At 42.2% G+C, this 14,137-nt stretch overlaps 1 protein-coding gene across 2 annotated transcripts in view; it reads left to right on the top strand.

Moving 5' to 3' along the window:
- Positions 1-14,137, top strand: part of TRABD2A (TraB domain containing 2A) — a 156,710-nt gene that overhangs the window by 36,782 nt on the left and 105,791 nt on the right. For both annotated transcript variants that reach the window (XM_077475417.1, XM_077475418.1), the window contains exon 2: positions 2,011-2,571. In XM_077475417.1, the coding sequence (XP_077331543.1) occupies positions 2,011-2,571 (561 nt within the window). The remainder of the gene's footprint in view (positions 1-2,010; positions 2,572-14,137) is intronic.

Genomic DNA, 14,137 nt, shown 5'->3' with positions numbered 1-14,137 from the left:
CTCCCCCCCTCCGGCGCCACAATCGGCACCTTTCAGGGGGGAGGGGGGTGCAGTTACCTGGATAATCCAGGTAACTGCACCCACTTCCGGGCTAGCTGTCTGCGGAACGAGCGTAGGTTACGCCCCCGTTCCGCAATGCCCCGCCCCCTTCAGCAAGTGCCCCGCTGCCTGCTGGGAAACACACAGCTCCCAGAGGCAGCGGGGACCGTCCGGATTGCGCCGCGCGGCTCGCGCATGCGCAGTAGGGAACCGGGAAATGAAGCCGAAAGGCTCCATTTCCTGATTCCCATACCCAAGATGGCGGCGGGACCCGGCAGCCGAGCGAGCGATCGGCTTCGGGTGCCGACATCGCGGGCGCGCTGGACAGGTAAGTGTCACTATTTAAAAGTCAGCAGCTGCAGTATTTGTAACTGCTGGCTTTTAAAAAAAAAAAAAAAAAACGCGGAGTCCCGGTGGACTCCCGCTTTAACCACAACAGTCTATCACCAGGAATGCAAAACGCTCTGTATGTATTTTTCTTTACAGGTTGTGCATTTTTCTCAACTGCTAATGTTGCGAGGTATGTTAACTTAAAGCTGATCTCTGGGAAGTAAAAATGTATCCCTTGCACTGTCAAAGTGAAGGAGTTGTAAAGGCAGAAGTTTTTTATTTTATTTAATTTTTTTTTTATCTTAATGCATACTGAGGTCCACGAGTGTCTTAGCCATCCAAGATTTTACCTTCTGATTGGCTGAGACATTGGCTGCCGCTGCTGTCAATCAAAGTCAGTTAGCCAATCAGGAGAGAGAGGGGCGGGGCTGGGTTTGGCTCCGTGTCTGAATGGACACAGGGAGCTGTGACTCGGCTCAGATGCCCCCATAGTAAACTACTTGTACTACTAGTAAACTACTTGCAATGGGGGCACTCAACAGGAGGGAGGGGTCAGGAGTGCCGAAGAGGGGCCCGAGAAGAGGAGGATGCGGGCTGCTCTGTGCAAATCCACTGCAACAGAGCAGGTAAATATACCATGTTTGTTAATTTTTTAGAAAAAAAAAATGAGACCTTACAATCACTTTAAATGCTTGTTAAGGCTAACGGCCCATATACATGGTCAGGAAATTGTACAAAAAATATTGCTTTTGAATCGATTATACGATAATCTGATTGTTGATACACAACTTTTGAGAGCTGATCATGACAATTCATACAAAATTATCCAATGGGACAAGCATAAAACTTTTCCCATGCTTATACTAGATCGTACGATTTTTGTTTAATCGGTAGAGTTGTCATTCCAAAATACAATACAAATACACTACAACACATTACTTGACTTCCAAAAATTCTCGTATGACAGAATAAAAATTTGGTACTTTAGTAAACTCTTCATGTTCGATTTGCAACTAGCATACAAAAAAACAGACAAGCATTAGTCCAATAATCTCATAGTGTGTACCAGGCATAAGGGGGAGATGAAGAGAATGTATTACTTATCTTATCTCTGCTCCGCCTGGCTTTGCTGCTGGGGACAGTCCCTTGGCATCACATGCAAATCAGGGCATTAACTCTGCTTTGTGCAGGAAGGAGGCTGGAGTGCGGCTGTGGCAAGAGAACCTTTAAGAGGCCACCTTGATATGCAAATCTGACTGAATCTTCTTTAATAACTGAATGCTCACCTGACCTGCAATACTGTATTGAATTTGTGAGTGGCGGAGTGTCAGTTTTGTTTTGGAATAAAATAAATTGAAGCAAAGTTCAGGGAAGTAGAACTTTTTGGATGGAGTCCAATAATTCAAAACAGCCAGGAATGTGGCAGCCTCTTACAATATGAAATTATGTTAATTGTGGGAATTTATTTATTGACATAATGATTATGATATAGCATTAAACTTGATTTAAAAATGTTATATTGTGATAAAACATCATCAACAAATTTCTATCCTTTCATTATAATGGTAATATTAAGCCAGTAATGTTAATAAAAATTGTATTTTTAAGCTCAGTATTTTTTCTTTTTCTTTCTTTCTTCAGCAAAGTAATTTGAATTCCTTCCTTTGGACCATCAAACGAGATCCGCCTTCATACTTTTTTGGCACTATTCATGTCCCATACACGAGGGTGTGGGATTTTATCCCAGAAAACTCTAAGAAAGCTTTCCAGCAGAGTAATATTGTGTATTTTGAATTGGATTTGACAGACCCATATACAATTTCTGCTCTGACCAGTTGCCAAATGTTGCCTCATGGTGAAAATCTACAAAGCGTTCTTCCAAAGGACATTTACCGCAGACTAAAGCGCCATTTGGAATATGTTAAACTCATGATGCCCTCATGGATGACGCCAGATCAAAGAGGGAAAGGACTTTATGCGGACTACTTATTTAATGCAATAGCAGGAAACTGGGAGCGAAAGAGACCCGTTTGGGTCATGCTGATGGTAAATTCACTGACAGAGGTTGATATTAAGTCAAGAGGAGTCCCAGTGCTGGATTTATATCTTGCCCAGGAAGCCGAACGTCTTAAAAAGAGGACTGGAGCAGTAGAGAAAGTAGAAGAACAATGCCATCCACTTAATGGATTAAACCTCTCTCAGGTAAGACAATAGATGCATAGGCAGGACATAGAACATTGAAGACTGGTGAAGAGGAAGAATATGCAATTGCCCATAGCAACCATCATAAGTAATTTAGAATTTTCTAAGCTCTACTATAAAATAGTGATTAGACATTGGTTCCTGTGGGCAATAATTTTTATTTGCCATCATTTATATGTAACATATATTACCATGTAATTTACAGTGTCCTTGTCAGTTGTCTGTGCCCTTAAAGCGGGGGTTCCCACTTAAAAAAATAAAAATAAAAGTCAGCAGCTACAAAAACTGCAGCTGCTGACTTTTAATAACTGGACATTTACCTGTCCCAGGGTCCAACGATGCAGGAGATTGAAGCCCTGCTAGTCTCCCTCTCTGTTCAGCGCGCCGGCATTGTAACTGTGGGCGCCCGCTGTGGCTTCACATGTGCGAGCAGCGCCACGTGCCGTGATTGGCCGCACAATCATCTGGGACCTGTCACGTGTCCCAGATGATTGACAAGAGGCAGGGGGAAGAGCTGAGCCCTTCCTGCGCCAAAGGGGAAGTGACATCAAGAGCCCAGGCACTGAAGGAGGCAGACTACGAGGGGCCTCCTAGCAACAGCCATTTAGAGGTGAGTTTTTATTTTTTTAGGCACGTTCATGGTTTTTTTTTTTGGTGGAACACCACTTTAAGTAATTATGGTATTAGAAAATACTTGGCTGTACCTGGACATGAATTCAGCTACCTGGCTTATTTAGCACTTCTAGTTGAATTTAGAGAGACTCAGCTGGTTCACACTGGTCCGATATGCACTTCGACTCTGAGAGCACAAGTCGCATGACATGTCAAAATCAATGTCTTGAAGTGGAAGTAAACCCTCCTATCATTTTCAGTCAAGGAAGCTGCCATCTTGGGCTCTAATAATTCTTCAACTGCCATAATGCTGCACATGTGATCAGTTATGACACCAGCCATTGGATGGTTTGAAAGTTTGGTTGAGAGCACAACCAATGTGAAAGTTAGCATTTCCGGCATGCCGGGAATGTAAGTGTTTTTTGAAACTGGGTTTACTCCCGCTTTAACTGTGTTTCGTTTAAAAAAGGTTCCTGCCTCCCCGCCCAAATCCCTACCAGGCGCTTTGAGTCTGGTATGGATCTTGAGGGGGAACCCCATGCCAATTTTTTTTTTAAATGGTGTGGGGGCCCTCCCCCAAGACCATATCAGACCCTTAACCGAGCATGCAGCCCGGCAGGTCAGGAAAGGAGGGGGGTCAAGCAAGCACTCCCCACTCCTGAATCATACCAGGCCACATGCCCTCAACAAGCACCTTGTTGATGGGGACAAGGGCCTCTTCCTCACAACCCTGGACAGTGGTTATGGGGGTTTGTGGACAGGGTTTTTTTTGGAATCTGGAAGCCCCCTTTAAGAAAGAGGGCCCCTGGATCCCGCCCCCCCCCATGTGAATAAGTATAGGGTACATTGTACCCCTACCCATTCACCTAAAACAAGCAACGTAGTGTTACAAAAAACAAGAAACGGTTTTGACAAGTCCTTTTTTTTTAAATGAAGAATGTCCCCCATCATAGCTCCAATCATGATGTCATCTTTTTCCGGTTCCTCCAGCGATGTCTTCTCACTCTGGTTCCTCCACCATTGTCTTCTTTCTCTGGCTCTTCCACCGATGTCTTCTTTCTCCGGTTCCTCCACTGATGTCTTCTTCCTCCGTCACCGCGGACCCAATGGAAATTTAAAAAGCGCTCCCCATGTCTGGCAGTTCTTGTATAGCCATGGAGTGTGGCCATGCGGTGACGTCACCCTGAGATCCCGCCCCCTTGTGACATTACGGACTCGGCATGATGGGTCTGTGAGGTCACGGGCTGGGCGCAGAGACAAAGGATTTTTTTTTTGATTGATCAAAGTAGTCACAATCATCTTAAAGTCTGATGAAAATCGGATCCCATTCTTTGAAGTCGTATGGAAGCCAGACCTGAAGTCTCAGGGAACAGTCAGATCGGAAGTTGTGCGATTTCTGTGTTGGATCAGTGTGAACATAGCCTCATACTTACCATTTATAATGGTGATTTCCATTGTAACACATAAAACAGATATGAAAATAAGTATTTAAGAATGTATGGAAATATTAAAAGTTTTCTAACATATTACCAATATTAGCATATTACCATATACAACAACAGTATCATTTTCCAAAAAAAGTATGTTTTTAATAAAGAGCAGTTCTTGTGCTCCAGGCAAGAGACTTTGTGTAGGCTTTGGTGACATCATCAGTCTGCTGCAAATAGGAGGAAACATTTTCTCAATCCCCATTCCCCAGTGATCAGACAGCAGCAATTTTACTAAGTGATAAGATGAGAGGCTGCAAAAGGAGATGAGCTGTGTCAGATGTTTGTGAACACAGCCAAGCAATGCACAGGCACCAGGATTTTCAGGGTTGTTTCCTCCTCGAGGGGCATTCCAGTCAAGGTAGTAGATGTTGTCCTTGGATAATGCCTGAATAAAGTTGGCCCCTTCCTTCTGGAGAGAAAACCAGTTGTAGGTGTTGTCAGAAAGCGTACTCTTTGTGAGAAGTGTGATAGGTGCATTTTTGTTATTCCTAATTAATACATGTGATTTATTCATGTTTGCTTATTTGGAGTTTGAACAACATTAAATCTGTAGCAATAAAGGACTGTAGACATTATCTCATAAAAGTCATACCTACTGTTTTCTTAGGCCCCATTCACGCCAGAGCGTTTTGTAGCTTGAAGTCTGAAGCTACAAAACGCTGGAGGGGAAAAAATCTATTATTCTCAATGGAGATGGTTCACATCTCCACTCCAAGTCGCCTGAAGCCCTACGCCTGAAGCTCAAACAAGTTCTGGACCCTTTTTTGTCGCTCGAATCGAGCAGATTTGGGCGTTTTTCTTCTTTTTACATTGGTGACCTTTTGCCCTGCACAAAATCGTGGCAAAACGCGGTAAAAAACGCAGCAAAATCGTGGTAAAAACGCTGCAAAAAACGCCACAAAATCACTGTAAAATTGCACGATTTTCTGCCTGAAAACGCTATATTCAGGTGTGAATACTAACTTAAAGATTTGACCTGGGAGCCAAGGAGATCTGCATATTTTTGCATATTTTTTACAGACATGGCACTATCCAAGCATGGCTTGCATGTGACCTTTTAATGTGCTCAATGCTCACTTTGCTGTGCAAATGGTGTTTTGCACATAATTAACTATACATGCCATGTACTTGTTCTTATCATCTACATAATCACAATACCCTAAGTATGGGGACATGTGCATGTGCTTATTCCTTACATGATTTTAATAGCAAATGCACTTAGGCCGCAAATTTACATTGACACATGCACAGCAGGATCACTTCAGAATGGCAACATTATATTCATTCCAACAACATCGTCCATGCTAATGGGCTCCACACATCGCTTGCCATGAAATCTGTGTGACCATGTACTTGATCGCTGCATTTTTTTTTTCACCCAGTAAGGTTTCATGTTTGTAATAAACTATAGACAGTAATCAATACACTAAATATTAGCTACATTTGTAGAATTTGTGTGCGTATTGTGTTTTTTTGGATGCAGTGTTTGGCAGAAACCATTATCAGTAAATATTAAAGTGGTTGTAAAAGCAGAAGGGTTTTTACCTTTATGCATTCAATGCAGTAAGGTAAAATAACCTGCATGCAGCTCCCCACGCAGCCCCCCCACACAGCACCCCCTCCCCCCCCCCCGATACTTTCTTGATCCAGCGATGTGCACGAGCAGAGACTCTATAGGGCCTCTCCCTCTTCATTGGCTCAGATACAGCAGTGGGGGCTATTGACTGTTAGTCACAGCCAGTGAAGAGTGAGCGAGGGGGGTGGGGGGCGGTTATGGGCCTCAGGGGAGAGCTTGCTATAGGGGCACTCGTGGGGGGAGGAGCCAGAAGCTCCAGCTGGGGAACCGAAAAGAGGAGGATCAGGGCTGCGATGTGCAAAACTGTTACATAGAGCAGGTAAGCATAACATGTTTGTTATTTTAATAAAAATAAAAAATAAAACAAAGCTTTATAAACAATAACAAGTATGTGATTGGCTTTAAGTGGTTATATTGGGGTTATGGCTGCAACTGTACACTATACCTCCCGGTATTTTTTTTTTTAACAGCTGGCAATGCTTTTTTTTTATCTAAAAGCAATCCTAGCGGCTGATTGGATTGCTTTTACAGATTGTGGGCGGGAAAGCCCCCTCACGCCACCCACCAGAGCTTCTGTAGGCTCTCCATGCAATCTGGGAGCCTGGTCTGATCTGGCAGTGCCACCAGATTATCGTCTCTATGGTCTAGGAGGCCAGAAGCCATGTCATGACATCCCTCCGGTTAGGGTAGATGTAAACACTTTTTCTTTTTTTGTAAAGCATTAGATTAATTATTATTTTTTTTTTTTTTTTTTAACTTATGCTTTTTAAGGTAGAGGAGAGATCTGGGGTCTTATAGAAAAAAAAAAAGTGTAAAAAAAACCTAAATAATATATTTCTTTTAACACGCCCCCATCTTTCCATGCTTGCACGCAGAAGTGAACACATACGTAGGTCGCACACACATATGTAAACTGTGTTTGCACCACACGTGTTACAGCGAAAGCAATAATTCTAGTGCTATAGACCTCCTCTGTAACTCTAAACTGGTAACCTGTAAACATTTTTAAAGTGTAGCCCATGGAGATTTTTAATTATCATGAGTGCATGCAGTTTTAAAGTGTAACATGTTAGTTACCTAGTTCCTGTGTAACACCATCTTTTATACTTTTTTATACTTAGATTTTATACTTACACAAAATTTGGGTTATATATAGTGTGTTTTTGCATTAAAATATATTAAAGTAGTGAGTGTACAGCTTGTATAACAGTGTAAATTTGCTGTCCCCTCAAAACTCAACACACAGCCATTAAAGTCTAAACCACTGGCAACAAAAGTGAGTCCACCCCTAAGTGAAAATGTCCAAATTGGGCCCAATGTGTCAATATTTTGTGTGGCCACCTTTATTTTCTAGCACTGCCTTAAAGCGGTGTTCCAGCTAAAATGTATTAAGTCAGCAGCTGCAAACACTGTAGCTGCTGACTTTTAATAAGGACACTTATATGTCCAGGGAGCCCGCAATGTCAGTCCCCCAAGGCCGATCCATTCATCGGATCAGATGCAGGCGCCGCCATTCCAACTAAGGGAGATTTACGACTGCGCATGTGCGAGTTGAGCAGCGCTTTGTGAATGGTCAGCTTGTCTTCTGGGACACACACATGTCCCAGAAGACAACGGGGGATGCCCCACAGATGCTCAATAGGGTTTAGGTCTGGAGACATTCTTGGCCAGTCCATCACCTTTACCCTCAGCTTCTTTAGCAAGGCAGTGGTCGTCTTGGAGGTGTGTTTGGGGTCGTTATCATGTTGGAATACTACCCTGCTGCTGATCATGCTCTGCTTCAGTATGTTACAGTAGATGTTGGCATTCATGGTTCCTTCAATGAACTGTAGTTCCCCAGTGCCAGCAACACTCATGCAGCCCCAGACCATGACACTCCCACCACCATACTTGACTGTAGGCAAGACACACTTGTCTTTGTACTCCTTGCCTGGTTCCCGCTCACACGCTTGACACCATCTGAACCAAATAAGTTTATCTTTGTCTCACGTAGCCACTCATTAAAATGAGAAGAAAAGAGATTTAACCTTAAAGTGGGGTTGCCACCAAAAAATTAAAACTGCTTAAAATTCGTAAAAAAAATAAATAAAAAAATAATTGGCAAAAAAAAATTTTTTTACTCACCTCTAAATACCGGTTGCTAGGGGGTCCCTCGTAATCTGCCTTCCTCATTGCCCGGGCTGGTGACATCACTTCCCCTCGCGCCGCACATTCACCTGGGACCTGTCATGTGTCCCAGGTGACTGTACGGCGTATCACGGCGCCCTGCGCCGCTCGCGCATGCGCAGTGGGTGCCCGGCTGTGAAGCCACAGCCGGGTGCCCACAGTATGCATGACGGCGCCGCGGAGCGGGGATCGAGGGGGGGGCTTCGTTCCCCCGCATCGCTGGACCCTGGGGCAGGTAAGTGTCCGATTATTAAAAGCCAGCAGCTGCAGTATTTGTAGCTGCTGACTTTTAATTTTTTTTTTTTAGGGGGTACCCCACTTTAAACTACGTAGAGGGTTCTTTACTCAGCGGGGGGCATCGATAGTAAACTATTAAACACCTGAATGACCACAACATACAGGAATATACAATGTAATACTGACATATAATCACACACATACAGTTGGTTAGACTTGATGGACTTGTGTCTTTTTTCAACCTCACCTACCATTTAACTATGTAACTATTATATGCTTTATACAGTAAAGTCACATTTCTTATAAAGGGTTAGCTCAACTTTACCAAAAAACTGCCTATGCAGGTAACGGGTACCCGTAGATAAAAAAAAACTGTACAGTCTTGACTAAAGTTGGGTAATGCACTTGTAGACTTGTAACTTACTTCCTGACGCCTGGCCAAAAAACTCCCAGAGATTATAACCTCCTTCACAAACTGTGCAGCTTTGACTAAAGCTGAATAATGCCCTTGCTGTAGGTGTGGACCTCTTGAAGAGATGACACCCCCTGTCCTGGCTTGTTGTTATTATAAGATAAAACATAAAACATTGCGAAAAAACACTGCCAGTTGTTACTACTCACCCCCATCTTCATAAACACAAGCTCTTTATCCAATTCATACCCCCTCACATGCACTTTTTCTCCCAAATTACAGTAGAAGATAGTGGACCATGTCTGTGTCTGAGTTTGCAAGTTTGAGAAGCTCGCTCTTGTGAGCAGCTGGGAGTCTCTTAGCAATGTCCTAGTAACAAGGCAGGGTGGGTGGGTCATCTCTGAGGGTTTTTCAGCCAGGGTTTGGGTTTGGAAAGCTGTACAGTTTGTTTTTTGTATCTACAAATGCACTCCTTATCTACATAGATATTCTTACCTGCTTTACAGATTCTTCAGGACAGTGTCAAAATACCAGAGTCTACAAATGGTTATAAATGCTGGCCATACAAATCAGAATATGATCATAGGTTGATCAGTGATAGAACAATCAAGAGATTGTCTTTGCCTCCAATATACTTATTGAAAAGATGCTAAGGTTTGGTCAGACTGTTTCAGCTAAAGTGAAAGACATTTCTTCCATCACGGAGGTGGGGGCCCAGAGTTTTGTGTGGCAGTACCCCTTACTATATCCAATATTTTGGTAGTCACAGCAACATCTAGAGTTGGATCAAATCTGTTTCTGAATGCCATTTTTATTTATGTAGCAGTTCAGTTCTACATTTAGGGAATCATTTACAGATTATATTGCTGGAGAGAATCAGATTAATATTGTAGGTGATTTCAGGTTTCACACATTTAATTGAATCACTTCTTTGAAAGGTACCAGTGGTAACACAAAGTGTGTCAGTTTGCCCAGATGATTAACTATCCATGAGTGTTGGTAATGTTATCTACAAAGGAATGGCCAGTAATCACAGATTGTCACCTTCTACCCTTGTATGTTATCAGTGAGCAAAAAGAAGCAGAAGGTTCCTTGTAAAAAGCCACAGCTGTGAAAATATTTGACTCGGTAAGGAACCTGAGGAGTCCTTCATTGAAAGAGATAGGCGTGGGCATATGTGGGAAGAAAAACAAGCACCTTGGGTGGAAGCTAGGTGATTGATAGTCACATGCTGTGTGAAATCTCTTTTACAGTTTCCAAAATTGAAGCAACTAGGTGTACAGCAGAATTAACATAATTAGAAACGTTTTGAAGGGGCCATTATGGGTGGCCACATGTGCCAGTATCACTGTCAATGAAGTACATCTGAGTAGGAGTGAATATTTTCTAATATGTATAGCATCAGCATGCAAGCACCCTAAGAATATATAGATATATATTGTACATACACACGCTCACACAGAGTACATCCATATGTGTGTGTTATTTGGGCTAACACTCTTTATAAAATACATCATAAATACAATGACGTAAGACGGTATTCCTTTTAAATGCCACCTGATCTCATGTTTATAAAGGAAGTAAGTTGATGATGCTAGGAGGCAATATGCTGCCATGTGGGTAAGTCCAATGATATGATACTCAACAGGTGCAGTCAAACAGGGGTACTGTTTAACTCACCATCCAGAGATTTCAGGCTCTCTGAATTCTATGAGAAAAGCTACAGGCGGCATACTCTGGTGTTTCATGCTGAACCTTGCAAATTACTGTTCCGTGACCATTGTGTGACTGTTACTTAACCATAAACAGTATGAAAAGTAAAAAATGACTGAAATCTAAAAAAAAAAAAAAAAAAAAAAAATCAAGACTTGTTGATACAATTTTAATTGAAAGGATATGTAATCTGTTGGTCAAAGCAGAAATCTAGTGAGCTGATGACTTTCTGTGCTGTCTGCCAGGGCTGGCTTTTATCAGCTACATAGTTCTCAGTCATCTCCCTGTTATGGAGAAGTGAGGGGGCAGAGTTCTGTAGCCTGATCTTGTATTTATTGTCCTGATACAGAACAATGAGTGAGAGTTGTCATTGCGCTCATGCTCTCAGCATAGAACAGTGTTTACATAGGGTCACATATATGCGGCCTCTCAGCATTAAAGCCCAAGTACAGGGAATATTACTTACCTTTGTGATGTGTCTCTTGTGCTGCTGTGTCCTCATTTAGCAGAAAATGTTCCCCTCCATTGCCTTCACCCTGCCGCCATAAACATCTGGTTCGGCAGGGGTTAAAAGAATTAAGGGAACTGTCACAGGCACTCATCAAGAATGCCCAATTATGCCCACCCTTTCCATCCAGTTCCTCCATTCATAGAAGTTGTACTACAGCTTCTTTAACCACTACAATACAGGGCACTTTCACCCCCTTCCTTCCCAGCCCAATTTTCAGCTTTCAGCGCTCTAGCGCTTTCAGTGACAATTGCGCGGTCATGCTACACTGTACCCAAATGAAATTGTTATCATTTTGTTCGCACAAATAGAGCTTTATTTTGGTGTTATTTATTCACGACTCCGTTTTTTTTTTTTTTGCGATATAAGCGCAAAAATAGCGGAAATTTGGAAAAAAAACAATATTTTCTTTTTTCTATTTGAAAAGAAATCCAATAAAATCAAATTTTGTCATAAATTTAAGCCAAAATGTATTCTGCTACATGTTTTTGGTAAAAAAAATTCCGTTAAGTGTATAATAATTGGTTTGTGTGATCACGGACATATGTACGCAAATGATCATGTACATATGTGTGCAGGTGATCACGTACATATGTGTGCAGATAATCATTGGGACATGTGATTTTAGTGGGACATATGTGGGGGACATGTTTTTATTATTAGGGACATGTGTTTTTATTATTTGGGGACATGTATGTTTTGGGGACATGTGTGTTTTGGGGACATATGTGGGGACTGTGTTTGTACTGTGTGGTGTGTTGTGTGTTTACACTACACTGATGATCAGTGAGTAAAAAGCTGTAAAAAGCAGCCCATACTCACTGATCATCAGCCGGCTGCAGCGTTCTGCTCTCCTCTCCTCAGCGGTGACTTCTGTGTGAGGAGAGGAGAGCCGATTGCCTAGCAACCGGCTGTTTGTTTACATCACATGACGGCCGTGATTGGACACGGCTGTCATGTGATCAGGAGGGCCAATCACAGAGCCCTCCTGCCGATCTGAGATGTGCCGTGTCCGGGTGACACGAGCACATCGGGATCGCGCCGCTGCGCGCGCGCGCGATCCCGCTACTCCTGAATGACGTTCCTGAACGTCCTATCAGGAGTAGACGGCTCCCACCCGGCCGTATATATGCATTGGCCGGGTGGGAAGTGGTTAAAAGAAACAGGACAAGTGGATGATCGAAAGGTCCCCTCCTTTATTCATACATCAAGTTTCCTTAACTATTTTATTATTTAGTAAACTTAGGAAGCCCGTAGATTATTCAAATATCTTTCCTTCCCCTATGGGTGGAAAAAAAAGGAAATAAAATCTCTATAATCTCCCATCAATACAGCCAGTGTTGATGGAGTAATGCCTTCCGCAGCGCTATTGTGTTCTGCTGGCGGGGGGGGTTTGGGGATACGGGGAGTCCTCCCAGCTGGCAGAACGCAATGAATACTGTTAGGGACTGAAGCCACCAGCTGTAATCGTTATTTAAAAATCCATCGATGGATCACCTTGTGTACGGCCAGTCCCTGCTGAGCCAGCTGAATTTCGATCCATGTATGGCCAGCTTTAGGCTTTAATACCCACTGATTTAGGCCAGACTGTTCCCACGGGAAATACTTGGCTAGTTTACCAAGATCTTGTGGGTTTGCTGTTTTTTCAGTGCTTGCATTTGTGAAAGCGCCATACTACTTTGGTGCCGGAGGTAAGGTTGATTATGTCTCTGACCACCTCTAAAGTCTACATATACCTTTGATCACCTGTATCTGGTGATATATATCGCATGTCTACATGTAGTCAACCTTATTTAGAAAAGCCAATTAGCCAATTATAAACAAATGATTACTTTTGAATTGTTGCCTTTCATGCATAATGGTGTATATAGTTTAAAGAAGCAGCATGTAATCAACTCTGTTTATCTAATCTTATCTAGATAAAAAGCAAAAGGTTAATAAGTTGCTGTTAATAGGATAAAAATTTGGTTAGCTCTGTTCTCCTTTTTGAAAGGCAGCAGTTATTCATTGTTCATTACTAGATTTCACAGAGAAAAATAAACCAAGTGATGGCAAACAGACAGATTAAAGTGATGTTTAACCACTTCAGCCCCCGAAGATTTACCCCCCTTCATGACCAGACTATTTTTTGTAATACGGCACTGCGTTACTTTAACTGACAATTGCGTGATTGTGCAATACTGTACCCAATTAAAATGAGGTCCTCTTTTCCCACAGAGAGAGCTTTCTTTTGGTGGTATTTGATCACCTCTGCGTTTTGTTTTTTTTTGCACAAAAAAAAAAGTGGCAATTTTGAAAAAAAATAAATTTTTTACTTTCTGGTATAAAAAACATCCAATAAAAAATGTAAAAATGTAAATGTCTTCATAAATTTAGTCTATTATGTATTCTGCTACATATTTTTGGTAAAAAAAAAATACTAATAAGCGTATATTGATTTGTTTGCACAAAATTTATAGCATCTACAAACTGTGGGATAATTACATTTTTACTAGTAATGGAGGTGATCAGTGGGACTGCGATATTGCAGGCGGACAAGTCAAACACTAACAGACACTTTTGACACTTTTTGAGAACCAGTGACACTAATACAGTGATTAGTGCTAAAAAATATACATTGTCACTGTACTAATGACACTGGCTGGGAAGAGGTTTACATCATGGATGATCAAAGGGTTAACTGTGTGCCTAGCTGATGTTTTCTCACTGTGGGGAAGGTACGTGTACTAGGGCAGGGGTGCCCAAACTTGTTTCAAAGAGGGCTAGATTTGATGAAGTGAACATGCACGAGGGCCGACCATTTTGTCTGACATTCTTTGAACCATTGAAAATTCGGTCTAAGTGTGTCCATC

This window comes from Lithobates pipiens, unplaced genomic scaffold (genome assembly GCF_037356315.1).
Source record: "Lithobates pipiens isolate NorthernLeopardFrog02 unplaced genomic scaffold, aLitPip1_a1.2 Scaffold_13, whole genome shotgun sequence".
Lineage (NCBI taxonomy): Eukaryota > Metazoa > Chordata > Amphibia > Anura > Ranidae > Lithobates > Lithobates pipiens.
The sequence above is the reverse complement of the archived record's forward strand: the minus strand, read 5'-3'. Positions and strand labels throughout refer to the sequence as shown.